At 41.6% G+C, this 25,282-nt stretch overlaps 1 protein-coding gene across 3 annotated transcripts in view; it reads left to right on the forward strand.

Moving 5' to 3' along the window:
• wipf3 (WAS/WASL interacting protein family member 3) overlaps positions 1–25,282 on the forward strand; it is a 103,994-nt gene that overhangs the window by 25,136 nt on the left and 53,576 nt on the right. For all 3 annotated transcript variants that reach the window (XM_080206053.1, XM_080206052.1, XM_080206059.1), the window contains exon 2: positions 10,310–10,383. In XM_080206053.1, the coding sequence (XP_080062179.1) occupies positions 10,318–10,383 (66 nt within the window). In that variant the 5' untranslated portion in view covers positions 10,310–10,317. The remainder of the gene's footprint in view (positions 1–10,309; positions 10,384–25,282) is intronic.

Consider the following 25,282-nt stretch of genomic DNA (forward strand, 5'->3'; position numbering starts at 1 on the left):
ACTAAGACAGTGAGGAAATGTATTATTGCTGGACTATGAATCCAGAAATTCAGCTAATGTTCTGGAGATCCAGGTTCGAATTCTGTCATGGCAGATGGTGGAATTTGAATCCAGTAAAAGTATCTGGAATTAAGAAAGTACTGATGATCATGAAACCATTGTCGATTGTTGGAAAAACCCATCTGGTTCGCTAATGTCCTTTAGGGAAGGAAATCTGCCATCCTTACCTGGTCTGGCCTACATGTGACTCCAGAGCCACAGCAATGTGATTCACTCTCAACTGCCCTCTGAAATGGCCTACCAAGTCACTCAGTTCAAGGGCAACTATTGATGGGCTATAAATGGAGGCCAAGTCAGCAATGCCCCAAAAAAAGATTGCTCAACCCCAGGACAGCAAGACAATCTGTTTCAGTGATATGGAACATAAGGTTAACATATTTTCCATTCTGTGGCCCTCTGATTTGTGTTGTTACAGCTATTGAACCTCAGTGTTCCCTGTTTGCCATCAATATGACATTGCTCAGAGCATTTTTCCTTGGGTAACAATTTTCTTTCAGACTTTCAGGAAAGATCTTCTAGTACAGTCTGAACAGAATTATATTACTCAATGCTCCATTACCAATTATCAGCTTCAGAGTTATAGTTGTGGGCTTATTTCACCCTCTTCCTGATCCGAATGGTTAAATGAATTTATTGTCTTTGAGAACTGTTGCATCTGTAATTTTTGGTTCCTATTTTGTTCTCAAAGTCATTGCCATCTTCCAGGGTATGAACATTTTGGTCCCTTGCCCTGTTGCTCTGTCTCTAATAACTTCTTTATCATCTTCTTTGTTCAGCACATCTTATCCCAGTGATTAAGCTTTTAACAAGGTCTACTATTTAATCCATGTATGAGACATTACCTTTCGTCTATGAACTGAGTCTACACTTACTGTGCATCTCTCACTTTTTCTGGTAATTCTATTTTTGCCTTTTCACTGCATCAACCCTGCAACTCCTTGTCTAGACTTAACTGAAGGATAGTCAGTGTTTCCATCTCTCTACTGCTGAGTACATATGCTCTGGCAGTGTCAGCAACCTGTAATACCATGAAATTGTCCTTTCTAATTAAATCTTGTAGTTAAGGCTGTGTAGAACCCCAGATATGCTGGTGAATTATCCTTTCTTTTGTTTTCTTCTATTTCCACTTTCTGGTTACATTTCTCAATCTTGTTAAGAATTGTCAACAAGCTCACCTGATTCCTGCCTCAGGCTTTGAAACTCATGTGGTTTATCTGATGATTTATCTTTGGCTAGAAATGGGTGCTGAAATTTTCAATGGCTTTGCTTGGGTTTTTATCATCTCGCTCACTTGGATCCCAGTTATTAACCAAATGTAATCCTTTCTCTCCTGCCACAAAATGAAGTAGCTGACCCTTCCCTCTGCACCAGTGTCTTTTAAAAAGCTACTGAATGTCAATCTGTACTCTCAAATGCCCCTACAACAACATCAGCTTTCCAATTTATTATGGGCTGTAGTTGTGTATTCAGTGCTGTGGTAGTTGCCATTTCATTTTTGTGCGGCGCACTCAGTTTAACTCTCTCTCTCTGACATTAATTCAGGTTGATTTTTCTCAATCTAATTCAATGTTAAATTTGTTTAAAATGTTTGAGTCTTATTCACCAACATCTGCTGCCACCATGTTATGTCTTCTGGTTTCCATAAATTCGGAATAAACATACTTTTAGACACAAAATGCTGGAGCTTCTGTACATTCTGAACAGTTCCCCATGTGACTGTGAACTGATATATTGTTGCCTAACTGCAGGGCATCAGTGGTATTTTGGATGCACATTTACATAACATGTCATTCCTAACTACTAATATAATAGCAGAATTTAACTACTTGTTATCAGCAAAAAAATTAAGAGACTTTGTTTTAGCCTCATGTTTTCTACTCCAGTGGATTCCCATGAAAACAGTTAGTGTTTTTTTATTTCAGTCTATTTACACCATCTGTAACTTCCAAGTAGACAATTTTTGTTTGCTTAGGTCAGTAACTCTGTCACTAATGAAAGTGTGTGTGAAATGGGATCTAAGTTAAACCATGTAAGTCTGGGCTTCCAAACTTTGGGTCATGATCTCCCAGTGGTGTAATGTAGTGAGAATTTGGGGTTTGTGCTCCAAGGCAGCAATGGGTTGCCATGGAGATCAGACTGATTGCTGAAGTTGTGAGACCCCTTTAAATCTTACATTTTTCCTATTGGTGATCATGACCTAATGGACTGCTCTCTGAGGCTTGATTGCTGCTGCAAAAAAAGTTTATGAAAAGCTAAGTGTTTTTTTTTGTAGAAACCCTACCTTTTCATCAACTCTCCCAAAGCTCAACTCTTGTTCCTACAATTCCCTCAATCAAGAACTAAAGCTGCCCTTTAGCAACTGAAGCTCCCCTTCCTTCATTCAACAACTGAAACCATCTGCCCCACACCACCAATTGAACCCCCAAATTTTGGGCCACATGAAGTTTGAGGCATTGAAATGGGGTCACACCAGAAAGAATTTGGGAGGTACTGATGCAAGTTATCCATATACAAGTAGTTAAATTATATTCCTTGTCTTTATACAAATGCCCATATTTGAATATTTTTCAGACCTTATCTCCAAAAAATTAATATACAGTTGCTACAAGCTGTGTTCCTCTCAAACACTTGCTGTATCTCCATATACTACCTAACCATTTTTTCCTGAGAAAGTTTTATCTTGCTATTTACTTCTAAATGACTGGTTGATATTAAAGCATTTGGCATCCTTTTCAGCCCTGGAAGCTGATCCTAGAATTTCAGAGCATTCCAAAGTTCAGTATCAACTTTGCTTTAGATTTAAATGATGCCTTCTCTCTCCCTCCCTCTCTCCTCTTCCTCCTGCCAAAATCCAAGTGTTTCTTTGGTAGTGTAAAGTCAGAAAGTTGTGCACATAATGCCAGGCATTTATTGAAGTCTGTTTTTCTGTTAGCATATAATTGCATGACAACACCTGGCTGTTCCCTTCCTTTCTGATGCTGAATTTCAAGGTCTGATAGCTTTGCAGCTGCCAGCACATTTTGAGTTTATTCAGTTTCGATATAAGAACATAAGAACATAAGAAATAGGAGCTGGAGCAGGCCATCTGGCCCTTCGAGCCTGCCCCGCCATTCAATAAGATCATGGCTGATCTGTCGCGGCTCAGTTCCACTTTCCGGCCCTCTCCCCATAACCCTTAATCCCCTCTCTTATCAAAAACCCATCAACCCGCTTCTTGAAAATATTTAGCGAGGCAGCCTCCACCACTTCAACGGATAGAGAATTCCAGAGATTCACCACCCTTTGAGTGAAGAAGTTCCTCCATCACTATAAATCCTATGATACTGAAAAATCTAATCTATCAGGATGCGAAACTAAACCATTCCGGCGGCCTAATTTATATTAAAATGGTCAGCCTACTCAAAATGGACTGTTTGACCAAAAGAACGAGTGGCAGCAACATCAGAAAAGAATCTCCAAAGAGGGCAGCAATGGCACTGTTGGCAAGCGAACCAACAGATTGTGTACTGAGAAAATATAGTACTAATTAGGCATTGACATAACAAATCACTTAGGTCATCTAGAAACAAAAGCATTTGTGAGAAGAATGAAACATTACTGTGAGAAAACAGCTGTTTCTCAGCTGTGCTGACCCCAACCGGCATTTCTGTAAAACTGCGCTCAAAACAACAGCTGCATTTCACAAAACCAGTTTGTCAGGCCTTTTCACTCGTCATTTCTTCTTGATTTGGAGTATGACTTCTTTTGGTAGCTTCACATACACAAACATTGTAAATGTATGTGTGTGTGATTTGATCACTTGACACTAACCAATCTCAGCTGAGCTTGTGCTGTTGATCTCACATTACTCCTACGGATGTTGTAGTGCATTGTAAAGGTTAGTTTGCTGTAGTCAAGTACTTTAGCTGGTGGTTTTGCTCCAGCAACTGCTGTCTGACAAGTTCCAAGATTCAGGAGGCCAGCCATGAGCAGACAATACGAGGGAACTGAGGTTAGGCAAGAGTGAAAATCTTCCCAACCCAAATGCTGAGTCCTCACAATTACTGACTCTCCAGAGCCCTCTTGACTGCGCTCCGAGCAGCTTTCTATTGTTGTGGAATGAGTTCATCAAGTCAAGTGCGAACTCAAAAAGCATAGTAAGGGGGAAGGGAAGGGGACTGTGTGGTGTGACAGGAAATGTTTACTTGGTGATTAGATCCAAAATTCATTCGAACAACCACCACCCTCAATTGGCTAATTAGTCAGTCAAGAAATATATTAATACAATTTTACTGGATTTGCCTGCATCTCTATTTTTCTCTCTCTTTTCAGCAACTTTGTGACATGTATTAATAGCTCATGGCAATAAGGCAAAGCAAATGCAAGTCTTCACTTATATTGAACTATATCTCACTATTTAAAAAATAGAGAACAGTTTGGAGGCTGTGCCTTATTCTTCTCCCCTTATTGGAAAATAGTATTGGCCTCAAAAACTCATTCTAACGGCCGAATTTTAGAGGATGGCAGAATTTCTCTTCCTCCCACATGAAGAGTCAGCTGTGAACACACCCCCGTTGAAACTGGCTGCCCTGCAGCCATTTAACATTGCAGCAAGGTTAATTGAGTGGAGATGGGACTTCTGTCCCTCAATCATGAAACAGTCCTGCTTCAGAGAACTGTCGGCCAGTCTGATTGACTGGTAGCTCTTTAGTTCCAGCAAAGCCAGAAACTGCAATGCACAAGATTGCGACTCAATTAGTTCCTAAAGGCCTAAAGGGTGGAAATTTTTGCTCCCACCAGTGGTGGCAATTGTGGGGGACAATGGCACCGAAATTTGGTGTGATGAGAAATATCAATTTTCAGCTAGCAGGAAATTAGTTTGAAATTTTGTTTTCCTGTCTTTGATGGAAGCATTAGGGTGGGGTTGAATTTTCCACTGATCTAAGTCTGGAGCCAAATTTACATTCATTTGCATCTCATGAATGCTCATTAAAGGCCAATTCACTGTATTTCCACTCACTCTCCAAATTAAACACCAGAATCATATTGAACAGACTGACCTGGGGCAGAAGCCACACTGTCAAGAGTCATATTGAATAAACTGCCCTGGGGTGGAGACCACAGTGCCATGGGGCATATTGAACAGAATGTCCTGCATTGTGCAGACCATATTAGAGGGCTGTGTGTGGCATGCATGTTTTGATCCCAGTCTTGGACAGGGGAAGGGCCGTGATGATTGTACACTGCAAGGTGTGCAAAGCATTGTCAGTTCCATAAGAATTGAATCCCGGGGGTTAGAGGTATCTTACTGTGATGCAGCTGGCACTGTCACCATCAGGGGAGGCATCTGCATCCAGTAATGTCAATTATTGAAAAATCATGAAGTTGTTATTGGGTGGTCTCATGGAGGGAGGATGGTGTTAGAAAGTCAGGGTGTACAAAGGTCAACAACGGACATGGGGACATCACCATTGAAGCATTCAGGGAGGAGGATAGGAATAACAATATGAACAATTATGGGGTCAAGGGTAACAGGGATAGAATGGAAATTAGGATGTGGTGACCATGGAGGAAGATGGGAGGAAGCTGATGGGTGCGCTCACACTCACAAATGTAATGCACACTGTGATCGCCTTCCGTGATCAATGACTCAGTTGGAAAAGCAAGCATGAAAATAATGTTATTGGCGGAGTTTCAAGACATGTACGAGGGATTGTGCACAATTATTTTGGGCCAATTGAAGATGCACACTATAATTGTCTTGCTGAAACGATAGAGGGCATGCTTCAGCTGAGTGCCAGACTCAATGGTCTTGTGCGTAATAAATAAGCTTGTTCTCCTTTCTAATTGTGCACATTCAGGCGACAGTCCATTAGATTTAGGTGTTGCACTGTATATGGTCTGAAATGGCATCTGATCCTCACAGAGGTATGGATGCAGTCTCCAAGAATCAATAGCCATGTCTAAGCATAGAGGCAGCACGGGCCCTACAAGGTCCAACTTCCTAATGCATTAGTCATGACATTCAAGGCACTGTGTTTGCAGATAGGCCAAAAATGCAAGAACTGAATATCCATAGTTGTAGAACCACTGGAGGAGAATCAACACAAGGCTAACTGTAGTCCCTAAGACTTTCACTTTGGATCCAAATGGCCACGCATGTTGTGAATGTGTATTCATGTCTGAGAGGAAAGATCAGCCACTGTCAGTCTCTAGGATGATATCATCCTGCAAGAGATTACCTTGGTGTGTGTTGTGCAGACTAAGGGAAAGTCCATGGCTTGAGAATGCATGGCTGCCTTATACATGGAGGAATACGAATCAGTGGGAAGTAACATTGATTGCTTGATTGTATCAATTCAAGGAAACACAGAGAAGAAATTCAGAATTCCGGCTGCAGGCAACACTGGATACCTTTGATGTGAATGAAAAGAAGGTCTGGCACAGCTCTAAGAAGACTGTTGCTGAGGATCAAGAGCCAGCGGGGTCCCAGGAAGACCCAGATGCTGACAAGAGGAAACCAAATCTGTGAAGATGTTTGACGAGACTAAAGGTCTACTGAAGATGTAGCTCATACATAGGAATGAGCAAAAGATAGTGTCAAAGACCCCTTTCATTGTCCAGCAATGTCATAGTTCATAATTTGCCACGTTCTTTGTGAGAATCTGATGCCGCATGGATTGGGAAAGTATCCAACATAGTTTGTTCTTAAGGTCACCATTGTACTTGCAGGTTGGTGAATCCTTCCAATGGGAACCTCTGCATAATCTCACAATTGGTTATATAAATGCGTAAGGAATGTGACAGATGCCTTTCCAGTGATGGCTATCTTCATGTGCAGTTCAGCATAGATAAAGAATGCCAGGCTGCCAGAGCTGTGTGATTTGTTGTGACTTCAGACATTTTGCAAATGCAGGGCACTGTCAACTGCACACATGTGGCCTTGAGAGCTCCCTGGCTGCAGCCTGTAAGATTCATTAGTAGAGAAGGATTTCACTGTATATTTAAGTCTGGTTTTGATCGCAGAAAGCATGTTTATGCCAGCTACCCAGCAAGCTCTCACAACTTTCACATCTTGAGTCACTCCATTGGTGCCACAGATCTTTGAGAGCCCTTGGTACATCAAGTGTTGGCTCCTTGATGATGCTAAAGCCACTCTTCATTGTCTATCGAGTGCATCTGACGAGCAAAGCATTGCTGCATATTTAGCCACAAGATCCTTCATAGAATAGACTAATCGCCTCTTAAAAATACGTTTCAGATGTTTGGGCCAATCAGGTAGGCATCTCCAAAATTCACCACAGAGTGTGTCCCATATCATCATTGTTTACTGTGTCCTGCGCAATTCAGTAGTGTCAAGCGGGAAATGTTCTGCCACAGAAACATGGAAGACCTACATGTGTTCTTAGATGAGGAGAATATTGAAGAGGATGAACTTGAAGAGGATGATGATTCAGCTGAGTTACATGAGGATGCCATTGCATGAGGCACAGTATAAAAGAGGTGTCACTGACAACCTTACAATTACAAGATTCCAGAAGAATAAGGTGAAGATAAGAACACAGTTTTCCTGATACTTTGATGCAGGGAAGCTAAAAGACCTTCACTGTCTTATTCAATATCTCACTAAAGATCACAAGTCTCAAGACGCTAATGGAGGAAACATAAATCACCTTCAACCCTAAAGATGGAGTTATCCTTGGAAGGCACATTGCACAATAGCCACATGCTCTCTGGACTTATGGGATAAACACTTCGCTCATGTGCATCATTAAGCAACTACAAATAGTGCAGTCTTATCAACCATGGAGCAAAAAAATTTAATGGCATAGCTTTCTAAGGCCAGAAATGCTATTGTTCGCATCAGTGCCCTCCTGAGTGTGATAGGAGCTCAGCAAGGTGACTCGAAGAGAAAAAAACATCCATCAGCAATGATGACTTGACTCTGTGAAGATGAAACTACATCGGGAGCACTTTCTCAGCAAATGCCAGCTCTTATGCATGATTAATTCAGAGGCCGCATCATGATACTGAGCCCCAGGATGCCATCAGGCATCAGGACACAGTGATCTGTCAAATGACAGCATGGGCACAAACCTGTGAGTTATGTTAGTATTGTTCTCACAGAGTAGTTCAGCAATTCCATCATTGATTATTGCCTTAGATTCATTACCCTGCATTTGTTGGAAGCCTGTCAAGTTTATGTCATATTTTTAAAGAAGAAAGATTCTATGAGCAGGACACACCATTCATGGAAGTTAAGGATAGAGTTTAAAGAAATACAGTATGCTATTGCGAAGATTAATGGTTAGTCAGAAGATTGGTTAGATTTTAGAACCTGGCAAAAGTAACTGAAAAATAATAGAGAAATTAGAATTTGAGAGGAAGCTAACTAGAAATATAAAAACAGATAGTAAGAGCTTCTACAAGTACTTTAAAAGAAAAAGAGTAACAAAAGTTAGAGTTGTTCCCTTAGAGGATGAGATTGGGAAACAAAGAATGACAGAAGTGTTAGACATGTATTTTCTATCTGTCTCCACTGTTGTAGACATTAAAAAATATTGCAACAAATCTTGAAAATCAAGAGGGAGGTAATTAAAACAGCTGAAAGTACTGGGAAAACCATCAGAACGATTGTAGGGATTCAACAGTTAAAAGCTGATGAGCAGGAACTATGGGTCAGTTAACCTAACATTTTTCATAGAGAAAGTTCTACAATCCAATATTAAGGAGATAAAAGGAGGACATTTAGAAAATCATAATACAATCAGGGATGGACAATAAATGCTAGTCTAGCCAGTGATGACCCACACCTTGCACATTAATAAAAAAAAAGGCAGAGTTAATGAGGTTTTGATTAATTTATTAGGGTTCTTTGAGGAAGTTATAGACAGGGTGGATTAAGGAGAACCCGGAGATGTTTTGTATTTAGACTTCCAAAAGGCATTCGCTGTGGTGACATGTCAAAACTTACTTGACAAAATAAGCACTTGTGGTGTGGTTGGAGTTTTAACACAAATAAAAGATCAGTTAGCTAATCAGAAGCAAACAGTAGGAAGCAATACTTTTCTTTTGATTGGCAAGCTGTAACTAGTGAAGTGCCATCGGGATCAGTGCTGGGGCCTCAACTATTTATGATCTTTGTTAATGACTTTGATGAAGGGATCCAATGTATGGTAGCTAAATTTGCTTATTGCACAAATTTAGGTCAGAAAGTAAGTTAGCAGGATGACATTGGGTTTAGATAAAGTGAGTGAACAAAGATTTGGTGGATGGAGTCTGTTGTGCAAAAATGTGAACTTGTCCACTTTGACAGGAGGAATCAAAAATCAGTATATCTAAATGGCCAAAAGCAAGGTTTACTTGGTCTAAAGAAAGAGCAAATTTATTAACCACTAAACCTTAGAAAAAATAATAAAAATGCTACATCGCACACATACACACCAGTATTACAAGTAAGAGAAGCTAGTGTCTAAAAAGAAGTAAAAAGAATATATGATTAAGTGTCCTTTGCTTGTCCTTGAGTTGTAGATTGTTATATGCTATGGCTGATTTGAATTAGCTTGTTTCGAGGATGAGGTCAGACGTAGAAGATGTTGTTAGCAATTATTAGAAGATCTTGATTTACTGGTAAATTTCACCAGTTAATATATTTGTTCCCAAAAAGACAAGGAGAGAACGTAATTTTTCCGCATATTCCCTCTGTTAAAAGCTTTCTTGACACAATTTGTGTTACTTGCAATCTTCTTGCAGTGGCTGGCAGTCTGGCCTGTTATACTTCAACAGGTTTATTTGGTAGCAAAAGGTGACTTTTGTTACCAAATAAACCTGTTGGTCTTTAACCTGGTGTTGTGAGACTTTTTACCCCAGTCCAACACCGGCATCTCCACACCACTGTTATACTTCATCCATTATGTATTTCGAAGAAGTTTTGGGTATGTCTGAGACATCCATTGTTTGAATAACCAGCACTTTGCATTTCAATGTCTTTTCCCTAAACAGTGATGAGCTTTGATCGGCCTATGAATCATAGGAAGTGTTCCTCTCTTCACATTACCCTGCACATGTTTTATTGCTTTTCTGTCTTTACCTTGGAAGGCAGCCTTGCATTTTTAATCAGTTTGTTCTGCCACTTTTCAAATCACAAGATTTCCAGTCAGTTGAAAGTTGAAAAATCATTATTTTTATTTAAAGGGGTATAGCTTGATGACACTCTATAATTGACAACATTTTTAATACCTGGGAAGTATAACTCTTCTTTGATTTTCAGGTAAAGTTATGCCAGTGCCGCCACCACCACCACCACTTCCGTCTCCTCCACCAGGTGCTCCGCCACTGCCTTCTGTAAGTCAGAAATACTTTAATTACGTTTTGGTAATAAATTTCAAGTCGTTCAAATTGTGGTTTATTTTGGAGACATGGTAAAACTTAGAAGTCAAACCATCACATTGAATGAGAGTTGCCTTTAACTGGTGATTTACAATCATATATTGGCTTAAGTACTTTCACCAGTTCAAAATCATTCAATCAATTATAATTATTTCTAAATAATTTATTTTGACCATGATGTTTGGAGGTGACCTTTGTACTTATTAGAATGCTGAACCCAAGAATCTTTCACGTTCAGTTTGCTGGTGTAACAGTTGTAGAATGGGACTTCCATTCACTGGTTAGTTGTGCCCTTGGCTCTGTCCAGATTTGTAAGGGAATTCTTATAATTTGAATATACACCTGCTCCATTTGTGTACATCTGGGGCTAGGGAATTTTGCTTGGAGGTTGAATGAACAGTCATGTCACAGCATTAACACCCCAAGTGGACAAGCCAAAGACTTAAAAAAAGTACTACTTGGTTCATAACTATGCTGTTGTTCCTTGCAGTAGTCAATACTTCCATTATTGGATACAGCAAGGAAACCAGTTTTTTAATTTTTTATTTGCCACATTTTCACTAGGATTATTTATGGCCAAATGTATGATAGGTGTAAGTGGAATCAGGGCACGTGAAGCAAGGCAGGTGAGAACTTGAGCAACTATCATACTCATCTCTTTCAGTGATGTTTATGTGAAAGGAGGTGAGTGATTGCTGTATTTGTCCTGTTCTGGTAACACTTGTATTGTTGAAAAAGTGGGATGAAGACGTATTGCGACTGCTTGAAATTCCACCCCCATGCACCTAATAAGTGCCAAAATATTGCAGATGAATAGATCTTTTAGCTAGTTGTATAATGAATAGGATGTTTATTTGCTTTTGAAGTCAGTAACACATCTTTCTGAGCTTTCTGCTTAAAGAGATTGGCAGTTGTGTACTGTAGATTCCATTGGTGTGTTTTACAAGAGTTTTAGACAACTTCAGATGATTTTTGAGGTCTGTCTGAAGTAATGGGTCTCATTGCAGCGTTTGGTTTGCTTCCAAACTGCATGGAAGTATTTTGAATAGAAGATATCCCAATACTTCTTCCTTCTCTTTTCTCAACTTTGTAACATTGCCCAACTTTTTCCCAGCCTTGACTTGTCTCTGCTGTAATCCACATTCATGCCTTTGTTACTTCTAAGCTTGACTATTCTAATGCAGTGCTGGCTGGTCTCCCACATTTTACCCTGCACAAACCTGAGGTCATCGAAAACTGCTCCTTGCATCTTAACATGCATTAAGTCCTGATACTGTATGAGGTCTATGCCTGCTGACCTACTTAGGCTTCCAGTCCAGCAACATCCTGAACATAAAATTTTCATCCTTGTTATGAAATCACTCCAAGGCCTAGCTCTTTCCTATCTCTGCAATATTCTCACTCCTCTAATCTGGTCTCTTGTGGAGCTGGTTTTTAATCACTCCATTATTGGTGGCTGTGCTTCCAACTGCCTCCTTCCCAATGTGTGGAATATCCTACCTACCTCTCTCGCTTGCTCGCCCTCTCGCTGTCACTCTTCTGCCTGAGATATTTCTTAAAATCTACCTCTTATAGTCAAGCTTATGGTCACCTGACCTCATTTCTCCTTGTGTGGTTTGGTACCGTGCTTCTTTTTGTAATACTCCTGTGAAGTACCTAGAGACATTTTATTAGGTTAAAAGTGTGTTATGAAATGTTGCTGTTCAATCAATAAAAGCTGGCCAATTTGGCAGAATTCTGATGGATTCATGTCAATTGTTATTAACTATATTATGCTATACATTAAGTAGTACTTAGCTAATCCTTTGCTTCATTTATACCGATGACCAAACAACGGCTGGATCTTTTTGCATTTATTTATATATAATAATTTGAAAGATGCCTTTGGGTTCATTTACACAAAATCTTTGGATACAAACATAAATCTCAAACAAACTTCCCTACATACATTTAAGTAAGATCCTGAGAGGTCTTAACCGGATGGATATGGAGTCATGATAAACTCCCTCACAGTTTGATCTCAAATCTGACAGTGAAGAATTATTCAATTAGTTTGCAAAAAAAAGACACTTAAAAACAAACATTTTAAAGGCTACTTGAAGACAGTTTTACATACTTACATATGTGGAAACATATGAATCAGGAGCAGGAGTAGGCACTCGGCCCTTTGAGCCCACTTCCCAATTCAATTAGGTTATGGCTGATTTGACCGCAATCTCCAGCCTACCTTCTAATAATCTTTCACCACCCTCCCCCATTTATCAATAATCTATGTACCACTGCCTTAAAAACACTCACATTCTCTGCATCCACTGCCTTTTGAGGGAGAGAGTTCCAAAGACTCACTATCCTCTGAGAGAAAAAAAATTCTCACTTCAGTCACAAATGGGCGACTCCTTATTTTTAGGAAGTGACCCCTAGTTTCAGATTCTTCTACAAGATGACACATCCTTTCCATATCCACCCGGTTAAGACATCTCAGGAACTTATTTAAATGTACGTAGGGAAGTTTGTTTGAGATTTATGTTTGTATCCAAAGATTTTGTGTAAATGAGCCCGAAGGCATCTTTCAAATTATCCTATATAAATAAATGCAAAAAGATCCAGCCGTTGTTTGGTCATTGGTATAAATGAAGCAAAGGATTAGCTAAGTACTATTTAATGTATAGCTAACTTCTAAGATATAAATGACTAGTTTACACCACTATTAACTTTTACTTAATTGTATTTATTCATCACTGATTCAGGGTCAGTCATTGCAGTAGTATGATTCAACAAAGCTGATTGAGACTTAACAAAGTAACATAATTTAAATCGAAAGCAAATCAATATGTTCGATTTTTAGTCATGCAACAACACATCAAGGCTCAGTTTAATACAGTACAGTATTGTATACATAGTCTGGTTTGATTTTATACAAACAACAAAGGTTTTCTGAGATTCCAGTAGTCTGTAATAGTGATTAGCACTGCTGCTTCACTGTGCCAGGGATCCGGGTTCAATTCTGGCCTCGGGTGACTGTGTGGAGTTTGAACATTCTCCCATGTCTGGGTGGGTTTCTTCTGGGTGCTCCGGTTTCCTCCCACAATCCAAAGATATGTGGGTTAAGTTGATTGGCCCTTGTCGGGGGATTAAGAGTAAATATGTGGTGTTGTGGGGATAGGTCCTGGATGGAATTGTTGTTGGTGCAGAACCGATGGACTGAATGGTCTCCTATTGCACTGTAAGGGTTCTATGATTCTATTCTATGATTAACTTTTAAGGGGTAAATTTGCACTTACGGGCTCCTGGTGGATGAGACTCAGTTTTGAGAGTGAAAAGTTTTAAAACCAGGTACCACTGGTAGGCCTTTAATGTTAAATGTTTCACTTTGTTAAAATCATAGAATCAAAAGGAAGCTTTGTGATTTCTCATCAGAATTAATTTAAATGCTCTATGAAATTATTTAGACCTTGTTCACCTGAAGAGAGTCTGTAGTGTATACTGATATAATTTAACTCCTTCCAAGTTCTTTGGGATTAAAGCGCTGATTGGCCAAAGTGCTATCATGCATGAAAAAAATGTATGATTAATATATAAAATATGTTAAATGAATTCATGAAAATAGGTTTTAATCTAGGTCAGGAATGTAACCCACTCTTATTGCATTTCTTCCATGGGTGAGTTGTTTTTGTTTAGCATGCTTTTGTTTAGCACACTATTTTGGAACACATTAGCTATGTTAAATGAGGGATAGCTCTACTTCATCAATGGACTTTCAGTTAACCATTTACAAATTTCCAAAAATATTCTTAAACCTGTTGTTTTTCAAACCTTTGCAAAATATTAAAATCCAGTCAAAATTTAGGAGAATAATCTTTGATCTTCCATCTGTTGAGTAATTGCTGTTTAATATCACTTCACTGAGCTTGACCAATTGTAGCAAACAAATGATTTTTAAAAGATAAAAACCTGGAAATCACCAACTGATGAAAAAAATGTGATTCTAGCCTTAGTTATATCCTTCTAAAAGCTTATGGTGTAGCCAGTAACATATTAGCCTGGATAGAAGATTGGCTGGTTGGAAGAAAACAGCGTATCCATAAATTGGTCTTTTTCTGATTGGCAGGATGTGATGAGTGGAGTCCTGCAGGGCTTCAACTTTTTACAATTTATATCTATGACTTAGATGAAGGGAGTGAAGGCAAGGATGGCACAGTGGTTAGTACTGCTGCCTCACAGCACCAGGGAACCAGATTTGATTCCTGACTTGGGTTACTGTTTACACATTCTCCCCATATCTGTGTGGGTTTCCTTCTGGGTGCTCTGGTTTCCTCCCACAGTCCAAAAGAAGTGCTAGTTAGGTGAATTGGTCATGCTAAATTCTCCCTCAGTGTACCCAAACAGGCATCGGAGTGTGGCAACTAGGGGATTTTCACAGTAATTTCATGGCAATGTTAATGTTTGTGACACTAAAAAATAAACTTCAAAAGGTGGCTAAATTTGCAGATGACACAAAAATAGGTAGGTAAGTATGTTGTGAAGAGGCCAAATTGATAGGTTGAATGAGTGGGCAAAAATCTGGCAGATGGAATTTAATGTGGGAAAATGTCAAGTTGTTCACTTTGGTAGGATGAATGAAAGAGTTGAATATTAGCTAAACAGAGAGCACTGCAGAATTCTGAGATGCAGAGAGATCTACATTTTCTAGTGCATGAGCCACATAAAAGATAAAAACCTGGAAATCACTGAGTGATGCGATCGTACCAAGTGTTTATTCCAATGTATCAAACTTTTCACTCCTTTATTTTAACTGAAGTATTAGTTCATTTATTTCCAGAAATTTAGTGTACCCATTAAACAAGTGGTATGCCGGTACAGCAAGTAATTAAGAAGGCTAATGAAATGCTGTCCTTTATTATGAGAGGAATTGAGCATTAAAGTAAGGATGTAATGCTTTAGTTATACAGGGCATTGGTGAGACTGCATCTTGAACAATGTGCAGTTGAGTTCTCCTTATTTACTGAACGATGTAAATGCATTGGAGGCAGTTCAGAGCAAGTTTACTACATTGATACCTGGAGTGAATTAATTGTCTTATTAGAAAAAGTTGGACAAGCAAGATTTATTTCCATTAGAGTTTAGAAGAGTGGGTGGTGACTTGATTGAAGTATATAAGATCCTAAATGGTCTTTTTAAGGTGATGTGGATATGCCGGCGTTGGACTGGGGTAAACACAGTAAAAAGTCTGACAACACCGGGTTTTAGTCCAACCGATTTATTTGATAGTAAACTCAAGCTTTCGGGTTAGCCCCTTCGTCAGGTGAATGGAGAGTTCTGGCCTCAGACGGAGCGTTTAAAGCACAGACAGTTTAGAGATTACTGATTAGAATGCGTTCTAACAGTAATCTCTAAACTGTCTGTGCTTTATATGCTCCGTCTGAGGCCAGGACTCTCCATTCACCTGATGAAGGGGCTAACCCGAAAGCTTGTGAGTTTACTATCAAATAAATTGGTTGGACTAAAACCTGGTGTTGTCAGACTTTTTACTGTGTTTACTTTTTAAGGTGAACATGGAAAGGAGGTTTCCTCTTGTGGGTGAGATCAGAATTAGGGGGCACTGTTTCAAAATTAGGGATTGTCCTTTTAGAGATGAGGTGATGTAGCTCGACACTGTGCTTTGCCAGGCAGTGGCTGTGAATGGGGGTTTGCCAGAGGCATTCGAGGATGATGCTAGTCTGGGGGATGGTGGTCAGGGTGTTGGACAGCCACTGGGTGTCTTGGGGTGGATTGAGGTGGACATTCCAGGTGTGATGGATGGGATTGCTGCCAAGATGAGACAGATGGACACCCACCCTTGCAGCCTGAATGAGGTCATTCATCTTCTTCTGGCAATGGGCGCCAGTCCTGCTGTCAGACCGCAGGCATTGACTGCTGCAGGCACCACCTCCCAGGTCGCATTTGAGTCCCTAGTCCTGGGTTGTTTTCCTCCCAGGGGTACAAGATAGTCAGCCTCCCCTCCACGGTGTTCAGCAGCCGTCCAAGCTCTCCCTCCATAAACTGAGGGGCTGGTTTGTGCAGTGCCATTTTCCTGGCATGACTGGCTGTGAGTACTGCGGAAATGTTTAAATGCAGCTTCCCCTTGTTAATGGAGTGCAGCTGCAGCCACTTGGGTCAGTCATGTGCCTGGGGACTCTATAACAGTATGTATCACCTGGCATCTCTTTCAGTGCACTAAGTGTCAGTGGATTGCAGTGAGGAGGGTGCCAATAAGACCAGGGCAGATCATTCCATTATTCTCACTGAGACACTTGAAGTTTTTTTGGAGAATTCCACCTTATATAATCCACTGTTTAATTTGAAAATGTCCTCACTGATGACAGTTATTTACTCCTACTTTGCTGAGGGTTTGAGCCAACAGCGTGACTTACTTGGCATAGATAATGAATAATTCAGTTCTACTGTAGTTTCAGTTTCAGTGTAAGCAGTGTGATGATAACTGTGGTCTGTCCAAATGCCAGTTTACAGCATTGATTCTAACACATTTTTGAGTGTACAACCACATTTTTATCTGATGGATATATATTTTCAAGCATTAAATTAACTTATAGTTGGTGAAATAGAAACAATAACTGATGCCAAATTGTTATCTTTTGGCAGGCTTGAAAGTAGCTCCGTAACTATAAATTACCATCTGATCCTTACTCCCTACTTCTAAGCTTTCGAAAAGCATATCATGTGACCATTATTTTTAGAAGCTGTTTTTGCCTTATCATAGCAATAGGTTTGAAATACATGATTAGGGCACCTTTATCTTCCAATCAAAATCAGAAAGTCTTCTTTGGTTGTGTTTTAGTTAAGCTTTATTTATGGCACTGCGATGATATACATCTGGTTGGCTTGATTTCTAAAAAACTTGGTAATTAAATTGTTTCTAGGCCGATCTTTAATGCAGCAAAGAATTGGACTATCTGATTACCATTATTTACTCATATATAAAGCAATGTGGTTGACACTCAACTGTCTTCTGAAATGGCCAAGCAAGCCACTCAGTTTCAAGAGCAACTAGGGAAGGGCAACAAATGCTGGCCAACCAGTGATGCCACTAATGAATAAAAAAAAATTGGCAAAGTCTGCAGACTGCACATTGGAACTATCAATTGAATTAGAATGCATTGAACCAGAGTGGAAGCAAATCATCCTCAAGCCCAAGGGAATAACTTTGAATGTTGCTGGCTTGTGTTCTTGTTGCCAAAGCAATGTCCTGCATCAAAATGACAGACTGAGCACTATGAGTTAGAAATGTGTGGCTGTGTCCTGCTATCACTGTGAAGATATCTCCAGGGCCTGATGGCATTTATCCTAGGCTGCGTAGGGAGGCGAGAGATGAAATTGCTGGGCCTCTGACACAAATCTTTGTCTCTTCTTTGGACACAGGTGAGGTCCCAGAGGACTGGAGGATAGCGAATGTGGTACCATTGTTTAAAAAGGGCAGTAGGGATAACCCTGGTAATTATAGGCCGGTGAGTTTGACGTCAGTGGTAGGGAAGTTGTTGGAGAGGATTCTTAGAGATAGGGTGTGTACACATTTAGAGCGCTGCAATCTGATTAGGGATACGCAGCATGGCTTTGTTAAGGGGAGGTTGTGCCTTACGAACTTGGTAGAATTTTTTGAGGAGGTGACAAAAACGGTCGACGAAGGACGAGCCGTTGATGTCGTCTATATGGATTTCAGTAAGGCGTTTGACAAAGTCCGTCATGGTAGTTTGGTTGAAAAGGTTAAGAACATAAGAACATAAGAAATAGGAGCAGGAGTAGGCCATCTAGCCCTTCGAGCCTGCCTCGCCATTCAATAAGATCATGGCTGATCTGTCGTGGCTCAGTTCCACATTCCCGCCCTCTCTCCATAACCCTTAATCCCCTCTCTTATCAAAAACCCATCAACCCGCGTCTTAAAAATATTTAGCGAGGTAGCCTCCACCACTTCAACGGGACAGATATCTAGATGGGTTGATAACTGGCTTGGTAATAGGAGGCAGAGAGTAGTAGTGGAAGGGTCTTTTTCTAGCTGGACGTCTGTCACTAGTGGTGTGCTGTAGGGCTAAGTACTGGGACCTCTTCTATTTGTAATATATATAAATGACTTGGAAGAAGGAGTACGTGGTGTGAACAGCAAGTTTGCAGATGACATAAAGATGGCTGGACTTCTGGACTGTGAGGAACAGTGTCAAGCAATACAGCAGGATATAGATAGGCTGGTATATTGGGCAGATAAACAGCAGGTGGAATTTAATCCTGATAAATGCAAGGTGATGCATTTTGGAAGAAATAATGTAGGGGGGAGTTATATGATAAAGGGTAGACTTATTAAGAGTATAGAAACGCAGAGGGACCTGGGGATGCAAGTGCACAAGTCTTTGAAGGTGCAGTACAGGTGGAGAAGGTTGCGAAGAAAGCTTACGGAATGCTAGCTTTTATAGGAAGGGGTATAGAGTACAAGAGCTGGCGTCTAATGTTGCAGTTGTATAGAACGTTGGTTAGACCGCATTTGGAGTACTGCATCCAGTTCTGGTCGCCTTACTACCGGAAGGACGTGGAGACCCTGGAGAGAGTGCAGAGGAGGTTTACCAGGATGTTGCCTGGTATGGAAGGACTGGGTTATGAGGAAAGATTGGGCAAATTGGGGCTGTTTCTCTTAGAAAGACAGAGAATGAGGGGAGATCTAATAGAGGTGTATAAGATTATGAAGGGTATAGATAAACAGTGGTAAGCTTTTTCCTAGATTGGAAACAAATATTATGAGCGGCCACGGGCTTAGGGTGAGGTGGGGGGGGCGAGGCATAATTCGGATGTTAGAGGGAGGTTTTTCACACAGAGGGTTATGGGGGTATGGAATGGACTGCCAAGTAAGGTGGTGGAGGCAGGCACGCTGGAGTTGTTTAAGGGATACTTAGATAGACACATGAGTGGAATAGAAATGGAGGGATATAGGAGACTGTTTTAAATAAGGATCAAGAGCCTTGGGACGTTCCTGGGAATCAATTGATTCCTATGGACCTTCCAACATATTTTCTGGCTCACTTGTTTTACTTTTGAGCTTCTGGGAATTCCCTTGAATGTTTGCATAAGATGTGCATGTTATTGATGTTTTTCTTTTTTAATCCACAGGTGCTTTGGTCCACCTTGTTGTCCAACAAGGGGCATACATGCGTTGGGTCATGCGAGGGCTGCTCTCGGATGTTTCAAAAGTAGCCTAGTGCATCACATCATTAGTGTACGCTTAAACTGGACCAGCTGATGGGCAACACGACAGCTCAGTGACTATCACTGTTTGCTGTGCAGATACATGGATTTGGGCCGGTATCTATGGGAGTTTGCGTATTCTCCCTGTACTTGCGTGGGTTTTCTTCGGGTGCTCCGGTTTCCTCCCACACCTCAAAGACTTGCTCTTAGGCTGATTGGTGTAACAAATTGTCCCTAAATTAGCCTCCCCTCAATCTGGTTTCCAATGTGGAGTGCCGTAAGCGTAGACAAAGGTCATGGGTGGAAGAAGGAACTCACAATGTTAAAATGGCAGTGTGGGCTTGTTGGGCCAAAGGGCCTGTTTCCCATGCTGTGTTGTTCTTTGTTCTCTGTTCTTTATATGGTAGCTCTGTTAATTTAGGTGCCACTTATTGAATTTATAAGACTTAATCTATGGGAAAAGGAAACTGACATACTCATCAGTCCTAACCTAGATATAGACACAAGAAAAGTTATGATATTAATGCCTCTACCCATTGTATGAGTACATCACTAAGTAACGCACTGTACAAGGACGTCCACTATATAGGTACAACCTTGTGTGCACGAACGTTACAGTTTGTTTTTAGATATTGTCCAAATAGCAGCCAATGAAAATAAAATTACACTTACTATAAAGGAAAGAGAGACTAACATTTATTTAGGATTGCAGAATCGTGAATGTTTCAAAGTGCTTTACAGCCAGCGAAGTACTTTTTGAAGTTTAGTTATTGCTGTAATGTAGCAAACACAACAAACAGTACGCACTCAACAAACAAAAGTCTGATAAGGACTAAATAATCATACTGTTTGGTGATGCTGCTTGAAGGATAAATGTTGGCCAGGACACCACTGTTCTTCTTCGGATTACGCTGTCGGATATTGTACATCACCTGAGCAGGCTGTTTGGAGCCTCAGTTTCATGTTTCATTTCCTACAGTGCACTGTTCCTGAGGTACTACACTGAGTATTATCCTTGATATTTGTGGTCAGGACCTGGAGTGGTATTTGATCCTAGCATCTTGTGGCAAGTGTACTACCAACTAAGCCTCAGTTGACATTGCATGACCATATGAAAGAAGATGTCCCAAATTTAATATCATTACTTTTCTTGTGTCTATATCTATGTTAGGACTGATGACTATGTCAGTTTCCTTTTCCCATAGATTAAGAACATAAGAAATAAGAGCAGGAGTAGGCCATCTAGCCCTTCAAGCCTGCCCTGCCATTCAATAAGATCATGGTTGATCTGAAGTGGATTAGTTCCACTTTCCCTCTTTCTCCCCATAATCCTTAATTCCCTTGTCTGTCAGAAACCTATCTATCCGTGACTTAAATATATTCAGCGAGGTAGCCTCCACACTTCAATGGGCAGAGAATTCCAGAGATTCACCACCCTTTGAGTGAAGAAGTTCCTCCTCAACTCCGATCTAAACTGGACCCCCCCCTTATTTTGAGGCTGTGCCCTCTAGTTCTGCTAACTTATAAAGACATATAAATTAAGACTTATAAATTCAATAAGTGGCACCTAAATTAACACAGCTACCATACCTCCACAGTGATAGCAGGACACAGCCACACATTTCTAACTCATAGTGTTCAATCTGCCATTTTGATGCAGGACATTGCTTTGGCAACAAGAACACAAGCCAGCAACATTCAAAGTTATTCCCTTGGGCTTGAGGATGATTTTGCTTCCACTCTGGTTCAATGCATTCTAATTTGATTGATAATTCCAACGTGCAGTCTGAAGACTTTGCCAATTTTTTAAATTCATTTGTGGCGTCATTGGTTGGCCAGCATTTGTTGCCCTTCCCTAGTTGCTCTTCCCTAGTTGCTCTTGAAACTGAATGACTTGCTCGACCATTTCAGAGGATAGTTGAGAGTCAACCACATTGCTGTGGCTCTGATGCCAAATGTAGGCCAGACCAGGTAAGGATGGCAGATTTCCTTCTCTAAAGGACATTAGTGAACTAGATGGGTTTTCCCTGATCATATCTGTCAGATGGCACTTGAGTTGGATTTGAAAGGTTTTTGGAGATTTGCATGCTTCCCCCAATGCCTCACTTGACCTCTGTACATTCCTGATGAAATCTTTTGATATGTTTGGTGCCTCCTTAAATGAACCTTCTCCATTTTGATCAGTCACAAGCCAGGGACTTCAGTGAGGCAGCAGGGGTGTTCAATCTCTTCAGGGCATCCTTAAAGTCTTTAAAGAGGACTCCTTTACCCTCTCCTCCTGCGAGTCTCCTGCCACACTGAATTCTATGTAAAGGAGTTGCTTCAGGATTTTGGTGCCAGCGTATGAGGTACATGTACTGTCCAATGAAACTGGCTTTGATTGATTAGCATCTCCATCCTGGGCAAGTTAGCTTTGAAGAGAACGTTGCTGTTGGATTATCTTTCCTGCTATCGGATTTGGACAATCTTGCATAGGCTGTTGGTACTTCTTCAATGCTTTGAGGTGCCGGCTGTAGGTTGTCTAAGTCTCTGAAGCATGTAGGAGTGAGGGGATCCACAAATTCCTATTCAAAGTCAGGGCGTGTATGGGGTGTCAGGGAGGGGTAGTACCTTTGGTGGAGAAACATGTTGCATCCTTTTAGGGTGGTTTGTCCATCCTTTGTCTCCACCTGGTATTCAGCTCTCACCTGTGGCTGTCTGTACCTGTTTGCATGCAACAGCAGCCACACCCCAGGCAACGGCCTTGACAAGCCAGCTAAACCAGGTGAGGGTAGCCGACGGGTCTCAACCCTCGGTGAGATAGGGCGATGTCTATCCCAGCGTGTGAAGACAGAGTCCGGCGGTTTGAGCGGATGAGACCAGTGGAAGGTACGTTGGTCAAGAAGGCAGACTCTGTAAGCGTCGTGGAACACGAAGAGCAGGACAAGACACAGAAGATGTCCTGGTCATCCACTGCGACTCTTGTCTTGCCACTGGATCTAGATGGGAATTGGGAAGAGAGGCTGATGCTGCGCAACTCTCCCCCACTTTAATTCAAATCAAGCGCTAGTTTCGACACCATCATCGTCATCATCATCAGTGTCCTGTTCAACCCTTGAAGTCCTGTGGTGATGGGCGAGCAACGAAGTAGCAGGTGTGGATACACTGAGAGCTGTAGTCACGGATTTGCACACAGGCAGCTCCGGTCTAATGGTCGTTTTCCGCTGACCGAAGCAGCAGTGGGACTTGGCGTCTACCTGGGTGACTGAGCAGTCCTCTTCAGGAATGCACTGCTCACCTCCGTAGAATGAGGAAGGGTCTAGAAAAGGTGCCCTAAACATTGCCTGCTTCACTATGCCCTGGCCAGTTTATCGCGGCTGGTGGGGATCTAATCTTGCGGTCGAACAAACAAAATAAAACACAAGGTGACACTGCTCACCATTGGCACTTGGAACGTGCGCACACTTTTGGGCAACCCTTCAGCAGACAGACCAGAGAGAAGAACAGCCTTAGTTGCCAGAGAGCTTGCAAGATACAACATAGACATTGCAGCCCTAAGTGAAACTCGTCTTGCCAACATAGGTCAGTTGACTGAAACTGGAGGTGGATACACTTTTTTTTGGAGCGGTCCCGGCAGTGATGAGCACTGTGGTGCTGGAGCTGGATTCGCCGTCAGGAGTCACCTTGTTCGGAAACTTGATAGTGTACCCAAGAGTGTGAATGACCGGCTTATGACATTACAGCTTCCGCTACAGAACAGAAGTCAAGCCACCCTGATCAGAGCCTATGCCCCCACAATGAACAACCCGGATGAGATGAAAGACAAGTTCTACGAAAGCTAGATGCCCTATTATCAGCAGTGAGCAATACCGACAAGCTGATCTTGCTTGACGATTTCAATGCAAGAGTAGGGTGTGACTCTGCAATCTGGCAGGGAGTCATTGGGAGGCATGGAGTGGGCAAGTGTAACAGTAATGGCCTACTCTTATTGAAGACCTGTGCAGCACATGACCTCCTCATCATCAACACAACCTTCTGTCTGCCTAACCGTAACAAGACCTCCTGGCTGCACCCCTGTTCTAAGCACTGGCATCTTAACGACAATGTCATTGTCAGGAGGAAAGACAAAGAACAAAGAACAAAATCAGCCTGGGAAACAGGCCCTTCGGCCCAACGAGCCCGCGCCGCCATCTCAACACCACTAGTCCCCCTCTCCACCCACGACCCCTGTCTAATGTTTTACGGCCATCCAGATTGAGGGAAACTGATTTAGGGACAATTTATTCCTGCCAATCAGCCTAACAGCACATCTTTGGGGTGTGGGAGGAAACCGGAGCACCCGGAGAAAACCCACGCAAGCACGGGGAGAATGCGCAAGCTCCCACAGACACCGGCCCAAATCCATGTGTCTGCACAGCAATCAGCGATAGTCACTGAGCTGTTGTCTTGCCCAGTATCTGGTCCAGTTTAGGCACACACTAATGACATGAAGCACTAGGCCAATCTCGAACAACCAAGAGCAGCCCCAGTACGACCCATCGCGTGTATGCCCCTCGTTGGACATGAGGTGGACCGACTTAAAACCTGTGAATGAAAAGAGAAAAAACATTATTATCATACCATACCCATTTACATTACCAGGGATGCCCCAATGCTAATGACCCTTATTTGAAACAATTTCCTATATCCACCCATCTCCAACCCAGTCATGTGCCTGTCTAAGTTACTCTTAAATGACTCTAGCGTGTTTGCCTCCACCACCTTACTTGGCAGAGCATTCCATACCCCCACTACCCTCTGTGTGAAAAACCTCCCTCTAATATCGGTGTTGTACCTCTCCCCCCTCACCTTAAGTCCATGGCCCCTTGTCCTACGTGTCTCTATCATAGGAAATAGCTTATCTCTGTTTACTCTATCTATACCCTTCATAATCTTATACACCTCTATTAGATTCCCCCCTCAGTTGGCGTCTTTCAAGGGAAAAGAGTCCCAATTTCTTCAATCTTTCCTCATACCCCAGTCCTTCCATACCAGGCAACATCCTGGTAAACCTCCTCTGCACTCTGTCCAGAATCTCCATGTCCTTCCGGTAGTAAGGCGACCAGAACTGGACGCAGTACTCCAAATGCGGCCTAACCAATGTTCTGTACAACTGCAACATTAGACTCCAGCTCTTATATTCTATACCCCTTCCTATAAAGGCTAACATACCATAGGCTTTCTTCACCACACTCTCCACTTGCACTGCCACCTTCAAAGACTTGTGCACTTGCACCCCCAGGTCTTGCTGCGATTCTATACTCCTTACGGGCTTACCCTTCACCATATAACTCCCCCCTACATTATTCCGGCCAAAATGCATCACCTCACATTTATCCAGATTAAACTCCATTTGCCATGTATCTGCCCAATCAACCAACCTATCAATATCCCGCTGTATTGCCAGACACTGCTCCTCATTGCCCGCCAATCAAGCAGGATGTCAGAGTAACCAAGGCCATGTGCAATGCCGACTGCTGGACAGATCATAGGCCCATTGTCTCCAAAATGAGCCTCCGCATCAGACCCAAGAGGTTAGCACAAGGAAGCAAGATTATGAAAAGAATCAATGCGATCAAGCTAAAGAACCCCAGCATAGCTTCAGCACTGGCTG

This window comes from Carcharhinus amblyrhynchos, chromosome 2 (genome assembly GCF_965287045.1).
Source record: "Carcharhinus amblyrhynchos chromosome 2, sCarAmb.v2.hapA, whole genome shotgun sequence".
Classification (NCBI taxonomy): Eukaryota; Metazoa; Chordata; class Chondrichthyes; order Carcharhiniformes; family Carcharhinidae; genus Carcharhinus; species Carcharhinus amblyrhynchos.